The sequence below is a fragment of the Nomia melanderi genome, chromosome 1 (assembly GCF_051020985.1).
Source record: "Nomia melanderi isolate GNS246 chromosome 1, iyNomMela1, whole genome shotgun sequence".
NCBI lineage: Eukaryota > Metazoa > Arthropoda > Insecta > Hymenoptera > Halictidae > Nomia > Nomia melanderi.
The window spans coordinates 10,333,563-10,355,903 of NC_134999.1; the positions used below are offsets into that span (position 1 = coordinate 10,333,563).

The 22,341-nt window shown below is 49.6% G+C and overlaps 1 protein-coding gene across 4 annotated transcripts in view; it reads left to right on the plus strand.

Moving 5' to 3' along the window:
• The window catches only part of Kdm3 (Lysine demethylase 3), a 273,649-nt gene that overhangs the window by 148,713 nt on the left and 102,595 nt on the right, over positions 1-22,341 (plus strand). For all 4 annotated transcript variants that reach the window (XM_076368941.1, XM_076368952.1, XM_076368950.1 and 1 more), the window contains exon 8: positions 10,561-12,682. In XM_076368941.1, the coding sequence (XP_076225056.1) occupies positions 10,561-12,682 (2,122 nt within the window). The remainder of the gene's footprint in view (positions 1-10,560; positions 12,683-22,341) is intronic.

Genomic DNA, 22,341 nt, shown 5'->3' on the forward strand with positions numbered 1-22,341 from the left:
CGTGTCGTTGTGAGTCGCCGATGCAGGATCAGCGTGAACGAAAGCGCCGTGATATTGGCAGCGATGAAGAGGTAGGTACTGAGCACCGATTATCGATCGCCAGATGGTTATTAGAGGCAGCGTGTCGCGCGTATTATGGTGTAACCGTTGTCCTGAGGCAGCAGGAAGCTATAAACTCGAGGACACCCTGTAGATCGATCCAAGCCCCAGAGAGAGCTATTCGCAGGGGTTAGGTCAGCGTGTGCAGGTACGCGGCTAGAGTCTGGTGCGCCCCGGCCATTCGCCGTTTCCGCGTTTACGGCCCCTCATAAAACCGAGAGGGCTAATAATGACCAGCACCGGCAGAGGGGTGGGAGACAGACAGGCGTTCCTCGATTCTCCTGCGCCGATTAAACCGTCGGACGGTTTCGGATCCGTAACGAACACTGCGCAACGAATCGGGGGGAGCCGCATAACGAACCGCGGAATTAGAAGCCGGTGATAATGATAATATCGCAGCACCTATCGCTCGCAATGAACTTAGGTTGCATTAATCGCGCGCATCAATCATTGTTATTGCTCTTATTATATACTTATTAAGTGAGCCTCTTAATGTGTCCGGAGTAATAGATAACGCACGTAGACCGTAGTAGTTACTAATTAAGAAAACATCGTGAATATTTAGATGCAGCAAGAATGCCTATAGATTAAAAAATTATTGAGACTGATAAGACAAAATACTTTCCTCAGTGGAATTCATTAATGATCCGCAGTCTAGTGAATTTGATCCATCCAATCTTAGAAACAAAGGTGGTAGATAAATCGTTAGTAGAAATATTACCGTGAAACATCTCAGAGACGCTAACGGAGGTAGCCTATCTCCCCGAAAGAATAATCACTGCTGCGCAGGGGTCCTCTATCGAGTCTCGAACTTTTCAATCCGTTCCCGGTTATCCGGCGGGCGTCGAATTAACGGCATGTGCGACCGAGGCTACATCCTCTCGAATTGCTGGCAGAACGAGCGTACGCGGACGATATTTATCGGTCTATTACGAGCAACGGTGAACACCGAAGCCACCTGGTGTCCGCGGTGTCGACGTAATTATCAGTCGTGATATATTGTCGGCGCTGGCTCGATGGAAAGGAATCACGGGCAAGAAAGCAACGGTAATTTATTAATAGAACGTTCGCGCGCGTTGCTCGATTACGCCGTCGAATGGTATTCCGGTGACGTCGCTTCACGGGCAAACGCGATCCCGGGCTTTGCCGATGCAACGGCGATCGTCGTCCCGATAACGATCGCGAGCCCGTGATTTGCGAGCGGAGCATGGCACGGCCACTTTTCATTCGCGGAACGTTCCGGCCGGTGATTTCGGCGCGGAGATTCCGGAGCCGGCGTAGCGTGACCGGCGCGTCGGGTAAAATCATTTTTACTGTTATGCTCTCAAGGCCGTCAACTCGGCCCGATAACGAGCAACTCGACTATAAATAAAGACACAATTAAGCCGGGGTGTTCCGAGCCTCGTCTCGTTTGATTTATCCGCGATAAAAGCGGAACTCGTGCTGGACGAGGTGTCTCCGCACGATCAAAACTTTTATTACGACCCACGGTACATCGCCGCTGCCGCGCCAGACTGGCTGGCTTTACGCCTCTCCCGTGGTCGCTGGCCGACGTAAGTTGCATATTTTCACTTTCGAGATATCGCGCGGGCTTCGCCTCGGGCGTGTGCGCGTTGTTCTTGGCTCGAGTGGGCGTCGGAACGCTTGGAAACCCTGGTCGTGAGACTTTTGTTTACCTGAAGCTTTTTTTTTCCTTTTTCTTTTTTTTTCATATCAGCATTTGTTCAGTTACGTGTAATTATTCTGCTGTATATCGAAATATTTTCACTGTAACATTGGGGTATAGATAGAATTTATCGATTGTATAAGATATGTCAACGGTGTTACTAGGAAACTATAAAAGTTTTATTAAGGATGACTATGCCACTTCTTTCACCGTCCGCTTAGTAGAAAAATCGAATAGAATAAAAGAGTTTGATGAAGAAAATACAATCGAGAGTGAAAAAAGCTTTCACGTTTTAATATTCTCGCCAGCGTTCTAGTTTTTTGCTGCCTGGTACGCTTCTCTCGCGGATATGGAAATCGTTGCCCGTCCGCGCGGACGGCAGGGCTTGCGCGCCGGCTCCGAAATTCTGGCAATAACCAGTGACAGTACCATCAAATTGCATCCAGCCACCCCTCTGTGCACACCTGTGTCGAGGACCGTGCTCGTGACATTTTGTGTACGCTCCAAACACACACGGGCCGGCCCTCCCTGTCCAGACCCGGCAATCTGACCGATGTGGGCACATAGGTGTTCTCTGTGGTCCGTGTAGGAGGTGGAGCGTTCAAGCTTTATCGGTCGTAAACACGCGAGTAATTATCGTGGCCGGCCATCTTGGTCCACAGGCGCGTCACATCCGGTCACTGACCATTCAATCGTTTCGAGCCCGGCTAGAGTTAATAAATACTGCACTGTCTCCAGAATCACTCGTTAGCGGGGACCGTTGGCGAATGTTTGGAGAAGCCGGCCCTATAAATCTGCAGTGTCCCCTAAAGTGTTCTCGTTACTCCTCCGCTGCGCTTTTTCCGATTGCATTTCTTCGTTACATTATACTTATGTTATGAATATACTTTCAGAATGTCAGTTATTATAGAAGTTTGAGTTGGACGAAATTTGAAGTTTTTATTTGATCTAGAAGCTTTTGTGTTTTCTAATAGCACATCAATAGTAATGAGATATTGTTACATTAACGTCAACGGCATTTAAAAAAATAAAGCAATTAAACTAAACGCTCTCTGCACTTTTTTGTCACTTGTTCCATTCTCTTCCTTCCGTATGTATAATAATAATCAAGGACGAAATTTAATATGAACACCCTAAAGCTTTAACCCGCGACTGACTGTCTCCCGTATCTGTAGTCCTGACAATCATCCGCAGAATCCGAATTATTCTGCATATTCCGCCCCTCCCGAAAGTCTGGTGATTGCGCCGCGTCACTCCGCACAACGCTGAGCCAGGCCGTTAACCCCCTTAACGCCTGGATTACTGAATGGGAATTAACCGCCGCCGCTTTCCGTCTCTCCATCAAGTTCAAGGTTTAAAGCTCAATACCTTCCGCGCCGTTATTCACCGACAATTTTTTCAACAATTATATTTCCGTGTGATCGCGTTCATCGTCAAAGAATCGAGGTGCAATTACTCTCGCAAGCAACACAAACATTGAAAAATCGCGAATTCCATCGAGATTCGGAGTATATTTCTCTCTCGATCGATACACGCGAACTATCGTTGGGAAAAGAGTTTTGGAAAGGGTTGAAAAGGGATGACATAATTCCAAGCTGGTTTTAAGCACTCCTTTAATCCACTTCTTTCCGCTAAAAGCCCTCGGGTTCGACGTAACGCGACACGTGGCGAGTATTTTCGTCGACGGGTTGCCTCGGTTTTTTGCCCCGACCCGACGACACAAAGGCGACTTGGAAAAACGTGGTTGCGAGGCAGCAAAAAAGCTTGACACTCGTCTCTCCCCACAAACCGAGTCGCTGGAATTTTCGTCATATGTCGCCCATACGGAATTGGATCGTGTTTCTTTTGTTTCTTTTCTTTTAGTGGGGACCTCTCGACGGTCTCGTAACTTCTGAAAGACGTTCGGGTGGTTTGTGAAAAATGTGTTCAATTTAAAAGCCATCCCGTTCTAAAACCGAGTATCTAATGTGTTCCTCGTTGTATTATTCTTTAAAGAAATAAAAACTGAGTTCTTGTTAAATTCTCCGTGACAATCTGTGTTTCCGTTCATTATTACTTAATCAGCTATTACGTCTTTTATTTCTGTTGTACATTTTTGCTCTAAGTACCTAGTATATTTAGGAAGAATATGAAATAAAATTCTAAATAGCCCTCTTCCAAAATCTACATTCTCCAACAGCTAGAAATGACAATGCCGGAATAATAAAGTCAATTTTCTATTTTCTACCTCCACTGTGAAATTTTAGATTTGCAAAAGTATTTCATGATCTCGATGGGTCGCAAATAATTGGCTCAAAGTCTACTTTTTATAAAAAGCAATCATATCTGGGGTGCTGCAGCAACTGATGCTCAAGGTGTTCAAGCCTTAAGTCCGCACCTGCTCGATGACTCGATACGCGTCCGTAGAAGGGGACCGAAGGTGTGCAAGGGAAAGAAACCGAAGTCGGTCCGCTCGGATTGACCCAATTCGTTTTCCGCGGCGATCGCCGATTCCATTATAAAAGACGGTCCGCTTTAATTCGAGCGACACCGGAGCCCGTGGCGTATCCGCGAGGTCGGCTCGACGCTCGTCACGCTTTATTTTTACCCTTGTTACCGTTTGTTTCTGCCGGACGTTCAATTTCTGTGCCCGACCACTCGCTGCTCCCCGAACAAATATTTATGAGCCGTGTCGCGCGTATAACCTTCCAGACGGAAGGAAGAGAGGACGTAATTGAATCTCACGGTCCGGGTAACGTTAATTAATCCGATCGATACGTTTTTAAAGGCGAGTTCTCGGATTAAATAAACTACATCGATGACCTCCATACTACCGGCCGTTGCGTCTATCGGAGACCCCGTCCGCAAACCAATTTCAACGTACCGACGGCGAAAAAAGAAGTATCCGCTAACTCTTCTTTGAAGAATAACATATTTAACCAACGAATAATACCTGTTATCAGAGGGGAACAGTTTCCAATTAAAACGTTACCTGCACGAGTATCTGCGCGAAAAAACTAATACATTAAGGATTTAATAAATACCCCAAAGGGCGTCCTCACTTGTTACATTTTTTCATGATATTAACAAAGATAATTTGCGTTAAGTTAATTATTTTACATATTTTTACAGTGACATGATTGTACTAGATTTACACTAATCTAGATACCTAGATATTACTGTGAAAAGTAAAAGTCGCAGACGTTTCAAGCACTCACAAACTAATGACTCGAATCTATATCTTTCCACGCGCCACAGCTGATTGTTGACGCAAAGTATACAACAGAATATGGTAAACAGACTCCGTAATCAATATCAACCAGACTCAACTTTCCCCTGAAACGGTGCATCGCTCCGGGAAACCTATAAACCATGGAGTAACCGAAGATTTTCCCTAGCAAAAATTAGGTTCGGGGAACCAGGAGGACATGAAAATCTTCCCAGTGATTGCGAGTATAAACGAGAAACGGCTTTGGAGGAATGTGGAGGAGGAAGGGGATGCAGAAACGGCATCAAAATAGTAGGAGACGGAGGAGAGAGGAACGGACAGGTGGAGGAGGTAGAGAGACAGTAGAGCGGTGAAGAAGGGGGCGGGGGTAAGGGAGAGGGATTTATTACTCAGGATTTACTGTTATTACCCGGAGGGGGAGAAGCACTCAAGCGGGCAACGGCGTTGCATACGCGGGGTGCGTTTATCCGATGCGCGGACCTCGACTCTGCCCCTCTCCCTTTATCGCTCCATGCCTTTCCCTCTGTCTCTCCCCTTCTGCCTCTATGTATCCAGAATACATGAGCGCATGTAACGCGAGAATGGGCGCGTTTGCAAACTCTCGACGCTCTGCGTTTCCTGGCGACTGCGGTTTGTCCTCCTGTCCTGCCTCCGTCCGCATGCATTACGCTCCGCGTAATTGAACAGCGCCGACGTGCTTTGCTTTACATTTTAATTCGCCCAGCCATTATTTTCTGGACCGCGTAGGGCAGGAGGGGCGGGGGAACAGGAGTAAGCAAAAGCGCCGACAACCGGGGAGAGACGACGTCCACGCGATTATTGTCCGCGGAAAAAAACTGAAAGGCAGAAAAGAGGGTCGAGGACAACGATCCCGTTCGATGCCGCTTCGCCTCCTCCACCGTCCTAGCGCGGAAAATTGAATTACTCCCTGGAGAAAACGGAACCGGCTAGGATTTACCATAACCGGTTGGTCCAGTTCGAGCCACGAAATCACTGGGAAATCTCTTCTGCGAACTGCATTTGTTTGAATACGCGAAAACGGGTCGGCGGATACGAACTACACTCCTCGACGCGGCGGCGGAAACAACGGTCCCTGAACGGGATGGACTGCTCATTCGGATGCGACCTGGAATTCGGCAACTGCGCGTCCGCAAATGATTGATGCACTTTCGTGATGGACTGCGGTGAAACTGTAAATCATTCTCCCGAGAAGTTCGTATTATTACGATTTAGTGGTACGAAGTAGTATAACGTATCTCTGGATGTTTGTGTTCACTGCTGTTTAAAAAAAGTGGCGCCTGTTGTGAGCAAGAGTCACATTCAACGGGGTTCACTTTCATAATTTCTCGACGCTAATTGCAATTCTGCAACTGTAATTAGACTCGAGATCTCAATGCATTTACGTCATGCGGAAATGTGTAAAGTACTGAGCAATGGCTTCATTACTTCCATTGTACTATTACAAACCTTTCTGACAACAGGATTTGTACCAAGTACTCAGAAACACTCCACACAAGTACAGCTTTCCATAGCCATCCATAATCTGACTACAGTACACAGTTTTCTAAGCTAAATTAAAAGTGTATTGATCATTTGCAGATACCCAATACATTCCAATATCGAATTTATACCCACCGAGTCCTAATCAGAGATTAGGAGTTCCCGCGTCTCAACATTGTATGATACTCACCATCGAAGATTTCGGGTGTGATCCGTGTCCTTTCCGAAGAAACATGGAATCCCGTTCGGCTAGGGTTTGCTTTCGGATTACGTGGAAGTTGGTCGCGCGTTTATCGAAATTGAAGGCGTTCGAAACCGGAAGCCACGATGTTCTGTCGATGGACGTTCGGGGTACGCTGATCGAACACGTAGATCCAATCCCGGTGATCCCGCGGCCCCGCTCCCAGTGTCCACGCCGTTTCCAAGATTCCTGGTCCAGACGGATTTCCGCGTTTAATTCCAATGTTCGCAGAGACAGAACGACGAGAGGAACAGGATAATCCGGGCAACGAATTTCCCGGGGATGGTAAGCGGATTCCTGGAGGAAGGTCGGCCGGCGGAGGCGTGTTAGAATATTGAAAGGCGCGGGATTACGCGGTCGGAGATTTTCGCTGAAGGGAAGTCGCGGGTCCTGGTTATGAATTTTTATCCTGGCGGAATTTTTATGTCGAAGCTGCCCGTTATCCTTTACATTCGTTGCGGAATTTGTTACAGTTGACGGTGCGGATTAACTTGAACGTTTTGTCAATTTTAGGATTGGAGCACTTTGTCGGCAAATGGTCTATGCATATTTGAAACGAATTTCGTTACTAATTTTGTAAAGTTGATCTATTTATAAGAGAAAAGTGTGTTTTAGAACTTCGTTTTCGAAGTGACTGTGAATTAGAAATAGGAACTTTCCGTAGAATTCTATTTTGCGAGTGTCACTTTCAGATAAATGTCCATGGTTTTATCAAACTGAAACTGATACTCGCGAAATATTTACACCATTCAACACAAGTTGGCAAACTAATATTTACGTTAAATAATGTTTCATACGTGCCGTGCTGTATTGTTTATACCTAATATCCATTACCGGGCGTCGCTTATAGAAGCACGAAGCAGTTGCCATTTGGGAAGGGTAGAGTTCAGGAAAACAGCTATATAGCCGGGGTCTTTATCGTAGCAGACAAAGTAAACCCCTACACCGATGAATATCGATTCGTCCTGACCCGGGTCTCGCAGGGATGAAATTAGACATGGCTGGCCGAGTTTGCCGGCCATTTAAACGCTTTGTCGAAATTTGAACGTTTCGCGTGCACAGGTAGCTCGGAGTATCATCTTTCATCGATCACACGAGTGTCTTTTTTTCTTTCTTTCTTTCTTTCTTTCTTTCATCCACATTCCCCGATTTCCAAGTGTCACAGCAAATTTCCCGTATTCATCACAAGCCGGCGAATCAATTACCTCACCGAAGATTTAATTAGACATTTTCTTTCATCGCAACCATTCAGCTTACCGCATTTGCATAAAGAATCCCCCAGTCGTACGGTCATAAGCGAAAAGTCAGTGAGTCACGCGGACTTGAGAATAACAAACGCCGCATGAATAATTAACCCGCGAGTCGTTTTAAAACCAGTGGAATGACATTCCGCAGCCTTCGAATGAAAGCTGTTCTTTATTGCTCGTAAAAAGCTCGTCCTGTCTTCGCAAGTTCGAGCCACCGATGCCCGTGCCGTGCTGCGGACGAACCGTCCGTACGTTAACACTGTACACTGCGAATGTTAATGAGAGTTTACGAAATGGAGATTATAAAACACGAAACGAAACAGCAATTTATTTACGGCGCGGTGTAATTCGACGATACATGAATCGGAAAGCAATTTTCGAATGGTTTACGACCGACCGAAAGAGATCGCCGAGGAAAAGGCGACCAGAGAGAGGCATGAGAAGACAGAGGAGAAAGAAAGATGGAAGACGAACGTGAAAAACGATAGTCGATGAATGAAGGCGAGCGAACGGGGGAGATCGGCGAATGGTTGGGAGAGCGAGCGCGACCCGCCCGTGTCTCGTCTTGCACGGTTATTTTAGAGCCGCTCTATTTCTGCCGTAGCACCCTGCAACGCCGCGAGGATCTCCCGGTCGCGCGTGCGTTTGTTGATAAACTTATTTTCAACGGGACCGTCGGAGATTTTCGTGCGAAAGCGGGGGAAAATGGCGATCGCCCGACGGGGGTGAAGACGTGCGGCGAGAAACGACACCGGGGTCCCGGTGTAAAAATAAAAGCGTTGGCCGACCGCCAGAGACCTCCTTCCCGCTCTTCTTATTCTTCTTCCGAGACTCGCAGGCCCCATGCCAAGCCGCGCGGCGACTCTCTAATTTACCCGTAAAACGACCATCGCCGACGACCTCCGTGCCCCTTTGATACAGCTGACGAGGAGAGCCACGGCCGGTTCCGACGCCAGGATTTCGTCGAGCCTCGATTCACCCACGACCCCTTTAAGCTGCGGAAAAGTCACGAATTTTTCGCGACGAATGCTTTCTACCGCAGTTCCTTTCTATATACAGTATAGCTCTGTGGACTAACCATAGAGCAGTGCATACGATTTTGAAGCCGTAAATCATGTCAGAAATGTAACCACATTTGTGTGGCGAATCGTACGTTATATTCCACGTTAAATTAATACAAACTGAATACCTTATCACTGACCATATTTAGTAGGCAGTTATTCTTCTTTACGACCAACAAGATTGCATGTCCTAGAATCTAAAATCATTAATCATTCGGTAACTCGAAAGTTGTTTCCAAGAAAAATTCTTAGTTTCATTTGGCCTGGCCCAATATTCTCTTGTAGAACTTAGCTATTGACTAATTCCTTGGCCTCTCTATATTTCCTCTCTCCCTTTAGTCAGACGCCGTTAAGACAGTTTGATCTCAGACTGCGCATCGGGATGAATTGTTCTCATATTACTACCGTGTTCGTAGCGGGTTAATCGAAGACCCTTGAACCCGGTGTACCTACACGAGCTGGCACGAACATCGGCCCGGAACACCAATCCCCGGAAAGCAACGTTCGCTCCCTATTGAATATTAGATCGGGCGGTACTGATCGAGGTCAAGGAGATGAAAGCCACGTCGGCGCGGTGCGTATCCCGAAGGTCGTTCCCGAGAGCTGTGTTCGCAAGATTAACCGTCGGGACACGGCGACTTGGTCGCTTGCCCTAATCGATAATTGGAAGATTTTATTAACTCGGTATACCCTTCCGTGCTTCTTTTTTTGGCTACCATGCTTTCAAGGCGCAAACAACGAGCCGCGTTGTCCGAGGCGATTCATTGTTGCGGCATGTAAATTCAGACCAGCTGGAATTCCCATTGCAACGGAGACGCGGGATTCGTTGCCCGCATAGTTTCCCAGTTGTTCGATGTCGGGCAGTTGCTAACCTGGCCGCCGAAGAGGATGGAGAACACCTTTTCGAAAGGTCGCGTCGAATTATGCGGCACGTAGCGAGGATGCATCAAAGAGATTAGCGAATCTCCTCGGTAATTGCTGGTCGTGATAAACGGCCGGCGTGGCCAGCCAGCTACGTTGGATCGATCGACCTTAATCGACAAGGTTGAACAAGGCTACGCTGGATAGGTTCCCGGTTACACCGCGCGCGGAGAGCGTTGGACACGAGTACGGATCGATAACCGTGATTATACGTCGAACAATGTAATCCGATGTTGACGTGACCCTGGAAAAGAGTGCGACCAGTTGTTTACTAGCCTCTGATCGTTGCAAAATAGTCGATAAAACATTTAGAGATTCTAACCACAAGCTGTATCAAATTTGGGCCTCGGTAACCCATTGTCAGCCGCGTAGAGTAACTAGTCATTCCTGGTTAGGTCTGGTATGAACGGGTTAGAGACACAAAGTTGCCATTATTAATGACCGCTGAATAATTCTACATTATCATCCGGTGGCTTCAATATTTTATAGAATTATGTTCAGTCTGAATCCCCTCCGATCAAATTAGGTTATTGCTCGAATCGCATAGCGGTTATAATCTCCACAATCGATCCAAATCTGGACAAAGTGTCTGATCCATCCAAATTTTCCCATTTCAGAAAAGAACACCGCGCGGAACAGTCGGCGTAGACGAGTGAGCGAAGGTGCGAGCCGCGACAGGTTAGAGAAGGACTCGGAGACCGGTCTGTCGACGCGGCAAGAGGACCGGGAGAACAAGGGTCCGCAGTCAAGTCGGCCGAGCAATCGTATACCGCGTACGGTATTGGAAGAAGCGAACAGTGCGTCGAGCAGCGCTTCGAAGCTCCGGAAACGCGGCACCGCTGTGAAAAGTCCGGTTGAGAGTCCGTCGTCGCAGAGGCCAGTGCGACGGAGGCCAAGGCCGAGCGGTCAGGAAGCGAAGTCTGAGCCTTCGGAGGACCACGAAAGTCCGAGCAGCGTAAAGCCCGGCGAGAAAGAGGAGCGCCTCGGTAATAGATCCGAGGGTGAAGAACGCGGCAGGGAGGAGGACGAGGAGGAAGAGGAGGAGGAGGACGAGGATCAAGACCATTGCGATCCCCTGACCAAGAGACTCAGAACAAGCCCGGTTGGTAGGAAGCTTAGGTCCGAACGGAAAGGGAAGGGTAACGAGGAAACCGCGTCGGATCAAGACGAGGCGGAGGAGGAAAGCGGAAAGCAACAGCGGGACGGGTCGGGCAGAGAGGCCGAGAAGCTTGAGGAAGACGAGGAAAGCCAGTCGAGAGAACGGGACAGAGAACCGGAGCCACCACCTCCGGACAAAGTAGACCCCGGAGGCGCCGCGGCGACGCCCGAACGGAAACAGCTAGATTCGGAAAAGGAGGATCGGGGGAAGGAGGGCGGCAAGGATCAGGTGTTCGTGAATGGCTCGCTGGTGGCCGAACCTTCTTCTTTGGCCGGTGACAAAGCGGGCAGCGTCCTCCTCGATGCCGACGCCGCGCTGCTGAAGCCAGCAGCGGCCAAACCGAAGGCAAAGGGCGTCGAGGAGGAGGAGGACGAGGAAGAGGACGAGGAGGAAGAGGAAACAGAGGAGCAGGACGAGGAGGAAGAGGACAGGGGCTCGCGTAGAACCGAGCTGACCACCGAGCTAGGCACGGAGGATAGCGTGGGTAGCGTAAGCGGCGTGAGGGCGGCCAGCGTCGAATCGGTCGTCGAGCTGCTGGAGTCTAGCAGTCAGGACTCAGGCTCCGTGCTGGAGAGGCTGAGTCCGCTTAGTAGCAGCGGCGGCGGCGGCTCTGGCAGGCAGAGCCTGCTCCTGGAGCAGCAGCGGGAGCAGGAACGGAACCGTCACAACGAGAGTCCCGTCATCCTAGCCGAGAGACTAAACAAGCCGCCACCGCCGATCGCTGGACACCATCACCATCACCTGCAACAGTACCATCAGCATCACCATCAACAGGCGCAACAGCAGCAGCAGCAGCAGCAGCAACAACAACAACAACAACAGCAGCAGCAACATCATCATCAGCAACAACGTTACTCGACCGGTAGCCCGGTGATACACCATCATTCCCAACCGCAGCATCAGTCGCAGCCGCAGTTACACCAGCATCGAGTGGCCAGCAGTCCCCATCAACACCACCAGCATCATCATCAGCTGGCCTCGTCGAGCCTCCTAGAGGTGCAACAGCAGTCTCACACTGGGAGGGGCGGCGATGAGGCCGGCCTTATGGAAGTGGAGGCGGGGGCCGGTATACCTGGAACTGGTGTCCTCGCCGGTGTGCCAACAGCGGTCGGTATTCGAGGTGTCGGACCCGCGGCTGGTGGCGCCGCCGCGACCGGAACCTATGGCGACAGCGGCTCCGACAGCGGGGTAAGCTCCCTGAGGAGCGCCGGCTCCGGCGACGAAAGAAGCGGTAGCAGGAGTTCCGCTCTCAGCGTCGACGAGAACACCACCTTGTTGACACCAACGGCCGCCACCACGCCGGCCCGCGTTTGGCACGTGCAGAGCATACAGCACACATCGTTGCTGATGGCGCATCCCCCAGCACCACCGCCCACGGCTGGCCCGAGTTCCGCAGCCGCGGCGGCAGCAGCGGCACCGCCGGTTGCCTATCAGAGTTCAGCGCCACCGGGTCATCATCATCCAGCGGTGGCATCCGAGATGCTTTGGAGGTCGCCCAGGTACCCGCCGTTGTCGCACGCTTTGTTAGGACCAGCTCAACCGAATCCCGAGGAGCTGCTCGAGAGGGAGAGGATCCTTCGGTGAGTTTCTTTTGCAAGCTCTTTCAGTTTCCATTGGGTCCGTCTGTGGGATCTTCTTTGATCGCAACGGACAATTTAACTCGAGCTAAATCTGAGCTAAGCCCAGTATCCTTTGAAGTACCCCAGAGGACGGGTTAACTCGGCCAGAGTATGTTACAAGCGATGCAAGAACATGGAAAATATTCACGATTATCCAGACCGACAGCTAAGTTCACTCGGCAGTAGTATTACATCCAGGAGCAGATTTATTGTACGTGCAATGCATTCCCATTAGTTACAAGTTACGTCTTCAAATTATTCAAAATCCGTCTCTGGACAAATCCGCTCAATGCAATCGTTTTAAACTGTAGTATCGCTTGTAACTACGGATTACAGTAACTCCGCATTCCTAGCCGGGCGAGTCTGGCTACTCTGCATTATCCAGCAACCAGTTACCATTTCGGGCTACGTTAGCCAACGTAGATACGAGTTACGGTTCGAATCTCCGGAATCAAACATTCTCGCAGTATTCCATCCACCCTAGAGGTTCAGCACCTAGCGTGCACCTCGGCTCCCCGAGGGAAATGGAATGCCATCGGGGAAGCGAACACCTCGAGGCAGCTGCGTGCAGTGTTTCTTCCACAGACCCGAGCCTTTCTTTGTTTGCTCTCGCGTGACTGCCGGCCATAAGAAGGGAGGAGACGAAAAAGTGACCGGCAGGACGCAGCCGCGCATATACCTGCGTGTGTTTCCGGGCGCCAGCTGCGGGTCGTTTGCGAACTTCCGTCGGGTCGTTGCGACAGATACACACCATTGCACGCTTCCACCGATCGAACGGTCATCAGCTAGAATCAGTGACCCATGACGCCGCACTTTTAATTATAAATGAGCCTCAAACACCTACAAACAGCAGTACCCACGAAAACTTGTCTCTAGAAGTTGACCTTCGCGAAGGACGCTTTAAACGGTCCCACCCCGCAAATTTCAGTTTCCGTGAAAAGCACGAAACGCATCGGGAACAGGCGCGCCTGCTTCACTTATTTTCGGATTACCAACAAAGAATTCAGGCTCCCAGGAATAGCCCCGCCGATGAAGTAACTCGACGACGCCTCGAGTTTATTTGGACGACCGAACTGGCCGCTCGTGATTCACCGTTCCGTTGGTGCCGGTTACACGGGAAGGGACGGAGGAGTGTACTCGTACCCGGTGACTCGGTTCGCGGCCCGATGCACCGATCACGCGGTTACGCGTTCCTGCCCGCGACATTGGTATTGAACAGTCCTCGGAATTCGTTTATTTGCCAGCGGGATCACCGCTACCCGGTGAAAATAAACCAGCCTCGGACCGGCCGGTTCGCCCGCTCGTTCGCTTCTTCCCCTCCCTCTTCCGATCAGCCGTTTATTTGCCCGTGAAGACAGAAAAATCGTGAAATTCCGCGAATCGGTCGAGGACGAGCTACGTCTCCGTTCGATCCTGGAGAAGAGAGAGGAACGAGTGGATGCCGACCGAGGCGAATCCGCGTGCCGCGTAAATTCGTCTCATCAGAGAAACCGTGTCGTCCGTCCCACGCGCGCTTCTTTTCGACCGCCTATCATTCGCTTAACGACAGACATCAAGCCGGGCAAATTGCTACGTGGTCGTTCATAGGTTCTGGCTCTGTCCAATTCGAGACTGTCGCGGTCAGCACGTGCGTATCCGTCGATCCCTGGCAGTCGTTCCAGCAGAGGTCTTCTACTGCGGAAATGACGAGTTTGCTGGGCAGAAAATGATGGTCTGATTGGCATCTCATTATCCTGCTGATCGAAATCTAATAGCTTTATCTTCTTTCACGCACGTTTCAATATTACCCGAAACTATCACAAATGTACAAATCAGTGCAAGGTACTATAAAAAAAGCCTCTTGCTAACCAACTTGTCATCCTTTAACACTGCCGTTCGGAAAATTTTGCCGTTTCACCTTATCCTTGAAGAACCTTTTCCGGCGAGATCGTAAAAAAAATGTACGCAGAATCGATCGGCGCGGCACAGATCTAGGCCCGATTGTGTGCCCGCAATCCCTGGTGTCACGCGAAATCTTCATTAACCGGCAGAGATGTTCGTGTCGGCCGCGAAACGCGCTTTCCCCGCGATCTCATTGCTTTTCGTGCATAGCGGATCGCGCGGCCACGAAACCTACAAGGATTGCCGATCGTAATCGGCCGTCGATCGATGAACCGGCTTGCCAGATCGACGCATGGAATCCAGAACCCAGTCTTCCTGGAAACACGTAATCGCAACCAACCACACGAAACCTGGCTCTTTGCTGGGTCCAAGGTTCTATTAACGCTGCTGCCTTCCCTGGAATATCTAATTAAAGGTCTGGAGTACCTAGCCCGATCTAGTTGTGGACAATAAGCTATCCAGCTTGGAGAGCTTTCCTTTGCTTTGTACCCTTGTCGGAAACCGATAGACCGATCGTATAATAATGATACAATATAATTTAACAATTTCTACATATTGCATTGGATATTGTTAGTCAAGATTATTGGCTTCTATGAAATTGCTTTGCATCTGCAGTCAAAGCTGACTTTAGAGAGTACCTTTTGGAATCAGATATCATTAGCTAATTCAAGTATTTCCATGATACATTGCAATGGAACAGTGAGCCACACATACAAAAGCTACAAGAAATTTTAGCTGAAGCACGAAGATTTTGTTTTCAAATGGTCAGAGGTCTTAAGAAAGGAAAATGTAACATTTGAGCCACGTTTTCGAAAGATTCGCACCGCGAAGCTGCAATTTCGAACGACCAGTGTTCCCATCAACTAACAACCGTGCCGGAAGACACCGCAATTCCAGACTTTTCCTCGAAGGAACACTAGGCTCGCGGTGCCGCGCTGTTATTCTGCTCCAAATACGTCCAGTTACGTGGCCTCTCCGTGTAACGAGCACGATTTAACGCTTATGCAAGCCTCCCTCCTCGCCCCTGTCGACCTTTCCGCGTGCGCGGGCACTCTTACACATACATACAACGAGAGAGGTACCAACAGAGAGAAGTAATCGGTGACTGTGGCAACAGAAACTGGCATTTGGGCACAAGGTCAGGCTCGGCTTCTTTTCTGCCTCCGCCGTCTCCTTCTTCTTCGTCTCCTGCGCTGGAAGACCTCGTCCAAGATCGTTTGGTAATTGGTACGGAGGGAAAGGACGAGGAGGAATACTCGCTAGGAAGCCGTAAAAATAGTCTGTCGGCTGGCAAAGAAAAGGAATGAATGATCGATGTCGACTCTGCTAGAGAGAGGCTGCAACCTTGCGCAGGATTGCGTTCGCTTTGAAGCGTGATCCGATCGTCGGATCTTCCTTCTGAAAAATCTGTCGTTTCTTATTTGCGAGAAAGTGATGGATCCGATAGTGCCTACTCGTTTTTTATAGAAAGACCTTTAGCTACAAGCAATAGGAAGGCTACTAATATAGGCCTTTGCTTCGATAAATCCACCGTGAAGGTATCTGCCTCAATTTTCTTCAGATTTACAAGCTTCGATAGAACTTTCATATTCCCCTAGGCGCTCGTTTCCAGAGGAAAACTTCGTTCTTCGAAAGCCATAATATTTAATATCCCCATATCGACCGTCCGCATCTCTAATTACCACCAGTTACCAGCGTAGAACCCAGCACAGATTACCTCGTCGTCCGACATCTATCTCAGTTCCGTTCAAGTTTACGAACAGGTTGTCCGACCGGTCTTCCTCCTATGACACCTTTCTTTTTTACGGAGACGGACAGGATCGCCATGGAGATAAGCCCGGTGGAGATAAGAGGTTCCCGATCGGGGACGCAGAGGCGTTCATTGAGCTCTCCCGCCGGTCTGTCCTTTTACCTCTTTGACATTTCGAACGAATTCATTGCGCAACCAATTGGCAGCCGCGGCACGCAGACTTTCTTCTTTCGTCGGTCCGGGTCGGGGTGTCATTGAACACCGCGTGCTCGCGGATGACCAATTTATCTCGAGGTCATCGCGTTATCGTCTCTCGTGGTTGAACAGGAGAAGTGTGATGGAGGAGGGGAGAGACACGTCGTTCAAAGGCTGAGTGGGCGAACGGTCAGCCAATGATCGCCACTCATTATGCGGTTCACGTGGCACACGTCCATCAGCGCCGACAGTTTACACGCTCGTCACGCACATGCGTGCAAAATCTGTCTGCTCGCTGACCGTTCCCTCTTGTCCCCCGAGCTCGCCTTGCTTGGTCTGTCTCCCTGGCCATCTTCGTCTCGCTCCTTTCTCTCGTTCGCTCGGTAATTACCCATCGGTGCTCGCGCGGAGCCGCACCGCGTTCTGAATCCCGGTGTAACAGATTATACACGCCACCGTGAAAGCAGAGAACACGCGGTACACCGACCGAGTTGTCTGTGGTTACGTCGAATAGCGGCCCGATTACGGCCGCCTGGCGGATGCTCTTTCAATCTAGCCGGGTTTCCTTTCGGAGTCCCCGGCGATCCCGTCCGGCTTGTTCCATCGATTCCTCTTGTGCGAGCATTGGGTCAGTGGATGAGTGATTTCGTTGCTAATCGGTTAGAATCAGTTTAACTTCTTTCTTCTGAAGTACCTTTCGATTAATGTTTTCGACTGATAATGTCCTAATTACAGATCTGAATTTGTCGACCTTTCTGGAGACTTTGAACTTTTGAAAAATGGTATTCAACTTGAATATTTTATACTTTGCTAGAGACAATAGTTAGTAGACTATTGGCCACCTACGCGACTTTTACGCAGTTCTGTAGTATCCCTCTCGTTTTGCCTATCTATACCCAATAGTACAAAGGCACAAACAAGATACAGATCGACGCGATTCATGCAATCTCAAAATTGTGTAGGTGTCACATAACCGAAGCAAAATTTCATGTGAAGGTTCAAGTACGCGATCGAGGGACTGCAACACTTCGAGAAATAGGGCGCAATGTTCCAGTGCACGGTTTGTTAATTAACGATCGAGTAGGTAAGCTCGCGCATCGAGCAATTAAAAAGTTCACTATCGCTGATACGAAGTTGGAAGAGCAAAGCAATTAACTGCTTTAGCAGAAAGGCGACATTTTGTTGGCCGTTACTAATTATCTGACTGTGGAAGACGTTTTGGAGCAAGCGGCGCTTGAAACGGTGCCAGGTTAGCGAGCGAGTGAGCGAGCGAGTGAGCGAGCAAACGGACGCGAAAAAAAGACGGAACGATCGTGGATAGGAAGGGGCCGGTTAAAAGGCCGAACACGTCGAGGAGGGAAAAAGGAAATTCAGCGTGCAACCGATTCCGAAGGTTTCGTTCGGCTTCATTGAACTCTCCCGTGTCGGCAGAAAAATCAACGTTGCGTCAATGACTTCCCGTTTCCTCCTACGTAGGCTCTATTCGGGTCACTGACTTAACGAGCAGAATCCAGCCCCGCGTGCGCGGGCGCAAGGAAGAGAGAGAGAAACCGTATTCTCGTCTCGAAATCCTGTACACAAATAGCACGTCGTATAATAATGCGCGCGATATAGCTAGCGCCGCTATAACAGCAACGACTTTATGGTTGGAACGCTTCCCCCAACCCTGCCACGGTATCAGAAATAAATATTTGATTCCGAAACGATCGCCCCGGTCTGGGTCGCTCCGCGTGCTGCCCAGGCGTTGCCTATCAACCGTCCGCGTCTCTCACCTGCTCAATCTTCACGGATTAATTAACGCGACGGTACATGTCGTTTTCCATTCGACCGTGTCAAACCGTGAGCGAAAGACCGATTCGCGGATTCGCGCGGATGTTGATAATCTCGCGGCTAAAAATACGACAGGGGAAACTCTCGAGACGTAAACGTCACAATAAAACGAGAAATATCGCGATCTACCTGCAATCTATCGGGCACCAGCGGATAAATGGACCACTCGTGCTCCAATGATCCGAGTCTGAAAGTATTCTTTTTATATTCGAGCACCTATTCGTCGCGGCGCGATATTTTTGTTTTTGGAGAGTTTCACGAATGATGTCAGTCGATAAAGAATTCTTTCTTAATTGAACAAGAATTTTCTGATAATGTACCTTCAACGAGGGCAATCCTGAAAGAAATCATAAGGCGGAGTTGAAAATATTTCTGAAATAAATTACTAAGAAATCCGAAACCCAACAATGCTCAGCGAAAACAAAATTCTTAAGTAAACTTTCCGCAAATCACAAACATCCCTGACTTCAGAATAACAGTGAAAAAAAAATCAAGCGGCAGGGGAAAGCAACACGGCAGTCGTTTCTAATACGAGAGACCATTAGGAAGACAAGCGCGCGCCTTCCGACCCTTCCCCCGGCGCGGGTCGAAAGAGAGGGCTTTCACGAGTGGAAGAACGCGAAACGAGATTTGCGTGGCCGAGAGCCATAAAACGCGTCACGCACACGGGTGCATTCGCGGCGAAGCGCGGCCCGGGCCCCCATTAGCGTGGATCATAAAGGTCCTCAACCTAGTGAGTCACTGCCGGTTAATAATTACTGGCGAGAGAGGAGTACACGCTGGAGTCCCTCTCCTGCTCTTCCCATTCCGCACGCATATTCAAAGCCCCGATCCGCGGCACATGGAAAATCGCCGTGGCAAGGTGAAGCCTCCGGTGCTTCAATTAGATCGCTGAAAGACGGGGGTGTTGCCAGAGAGAGAGGGCCACCCCTGTAATCTTACTTTTCGACACTGCGGTTCAGCGAATTTAAACGAGCGATCGCGATTAATCGCGGTTCTCCGCGGCCCACCGGGCGACCGGATATAATTAAACGTTTCCGCGGGAATCCCGTGATACGCGTCGCGACACGGTGCACGCAATCGTTACCCGCAGTCTCAGTGGTCGTCCGCGCACCGGTGACGCGGTGCGGCAGGTGCGCGTCACGTGAAAACACCCGGCTGGCCAGCGCCGTGTCCCGCGAATTATATTTAGACACCGCGTGTCCCCTTTCTCTGTACGATGAAACTTTCTGCTTTGGACTCGTCGCATCGTGAGGATCTGCGTTGTATCTTGGTGAATTAGATCATTGATCAGGCTAGTGGTTTTCGAAGGTTTAAGTACACTACTGATAAAGGTTTTCCGATATTCCTTTCTGGAGAGTTGGAGTGATTTGAAGAGCAGTGTTCTCTTCGTGAATTCACTGCTGGCTTGCTTCCGAGCCTAGTGTTATTTGATGGGATGCAGGTCACTAGAGCTAAGAGCCTTTTGGAGACCCAAACTTTGACACTCGTGAACACTATTAAGGCTGTTGAACCCTTCCCGAGGACACTAATATTGCCCAATTCCAATTAAAAAAGCAGAGGATAGTCTTCTTAAAACAGCTGGCGTGTATGGCATAAGCGGTTGCCAGCTTCTGGTACAGTACTGCTTATCTTCGCTACAGCGCTTTAAAAGTTTCTAATTTTACGATCACCGTTACGATAAAGTAAATGACATGTTCATCGTATCTTCACTACGAATATCCAATTTAGTGCGCAACGTTTCTAGCTCGGAGCTAGGCAAACTGGGGACTATTGTATCATTCACTAAACCCGATTCAAAGTGTTCGTCCCGAGTCTAACTCGCCGCCCGAAGGCAAAAGGGCTGGGACGTTTGAAGTTCACGCGACGGTATTCCAACAGCAGCATCGATCGTTTCCCGCCGCGCGTTCCTCCTCTTCCTGCGGAGGTGATCGAACGGGAAGCGGGGCATCTGCACGACATCTTTATGCGCCACCCGAAGAATTCCAACGGCGTCGATCGAAGGACGTACCGCGCGTTTCAGTCGCGTTTATCGCCCGGTTTTATTGGGCTTTTTACGCGTGCCCGGGGATCCGCGTAACAAAGCCGAATAAATATTTATCAGCGCCGGTACACGTGGCCTCTCTCTCTCTCTCTCTCTCTCTCCCCCTCCCTCTCCCTCTCCCTCTCCCTCCCTCTCTCTTTCTCTTTGTCTCTCTGCCTCCCTCCGTCCTTTCCCACGCGGCAATGGCGGCGCGGCGGTGCCCGATCGAAGCTGCTGCAGGTATCGAAGGCCATTGTTGCCCGCTACTACGTGGAAGCGAATAAACCGCGTTATCGGGGCCCCGTTGTTCGCGGGATGTATCCCGCGTTCCGTTACGCAAAATCGAAGCGCCGCGGTGAGCCGTTTTCGTTCGAAAACGCTCGCCATTTCTAACCGAGACACCTCGTTCGGAGAAACGGCGGCCATGGACCGATAAATAAATCCTGAAACAGAAGCCGACCGCGCGCCGCGGCCATTGTCGTGAAAATAGCCGGGAAACCAGAAACAATTCCGCGCCATCCAGTGAATATCGTTTATACGTTCGAGCCGTTGTTCGTTTTGTCGAACCCCGCCGCGCGCCCGTTGCGTTGTCTCGCTTTTACAGCCATTATCGGCGAATGAACGTTCGATCAGCGCGAGCTGCTCGGGGCCTCGCAATTCCGCTCCACGCCAGTCCCCGATTCGGCCCGCTTTTAATCGCCGCGTCCCCAATCCGCCGGTCCACCTTCTCCGAGCGGAGTAACGACGGCGTGAGGATTTTTTACGAGGAAAGTAAAACGAAACTGCCCATAAAACCGCGCGGCCGCAATTCCATCTCTCTTCGGGTCCGCCCTGAAATCGCATAAACTTCGCAACAAACTTCCTCATCGTGCTCCTCCCTCTATCTCCGTCTCGCTCTCCTTTCTCTCCTTGCACGTTCACCACCGGCGTTCCTGCGTTGGATACGAAGTTAACGAAACGATTGTATCCGGGGCAAAGGGCCGCGTCGTTTAACGACGCCGCGCTTTACGACCCGACCGGGTCCGGACTTTCAGGAATTTTTTTCCCGCCGAGGAACTCGCGCTCGCCCGGTTTCCGTTCGCTGAACGTTCCTCCCATTGTCAGTGTTTCGCCAATCGGGCCGCGGCGCTCATTCGAATTCACCGTATTAACTAACCCCGCCCGGAATCCGTAAAAATATCGTTTTGCCCACCTGTAGAAGGGTGGATCAACTTTTTTCCGCTGATGAGAAGCCGCCTCCCACACTCCCGCCCCGTCCAAGGGATGAATACAAATTTCCTGGAAGTTCCATCAACTCGGAAACTCCTCGGGGGCGGCGGCCGTCGAACCCTCCGGCGAGGAAACTTTAAATAAAAGCTACTTCCCTCGCGCGGAGAATTCTCGAAAAATTGTTTCTCCTTCCGTTTATCTTTGGCTTTTGGGTATGGGAATGTTAAATAATTTTCTCGTCGAGTTTCTTGCAAGGAAGGAGCAGCGCTGTTCGAAAACGGTCTTACTAGTGGATTTGGATTTCGTTAATTAATACTTTTGAAAATTTCAGTTGGGGTTCTCTTTTTTTTTAGATTGTCCTCTTTCTCCTTCCTGCAAGTACAGGAGCATTGACATTTATTTGGTCAATAGGAATCGAGTGACACAAGTTTCAGCTAACAACGTTTAACGGACATTGACTAATAGCAACTTTTACGGATATTGCATCATCCTGTGTATCGATTTGTCCTGTGTTACTTTCGCTTGATGATATTCAATCGCGCGATTGTTAATCTTAAAGAGATACTTTATCTTAAAGCGATAGTCTGGAGGACAATGATTCGACTATCGCAGAACTTGTGTTGTTCAGTCAAAATAATCTCCGATTTTTCGTTTACAATGGTGTATGAGGAATGTAGATATTTAGAAAGATTTATTCGACACATCGATGTTACCTTCCACGCTGCAATGTAT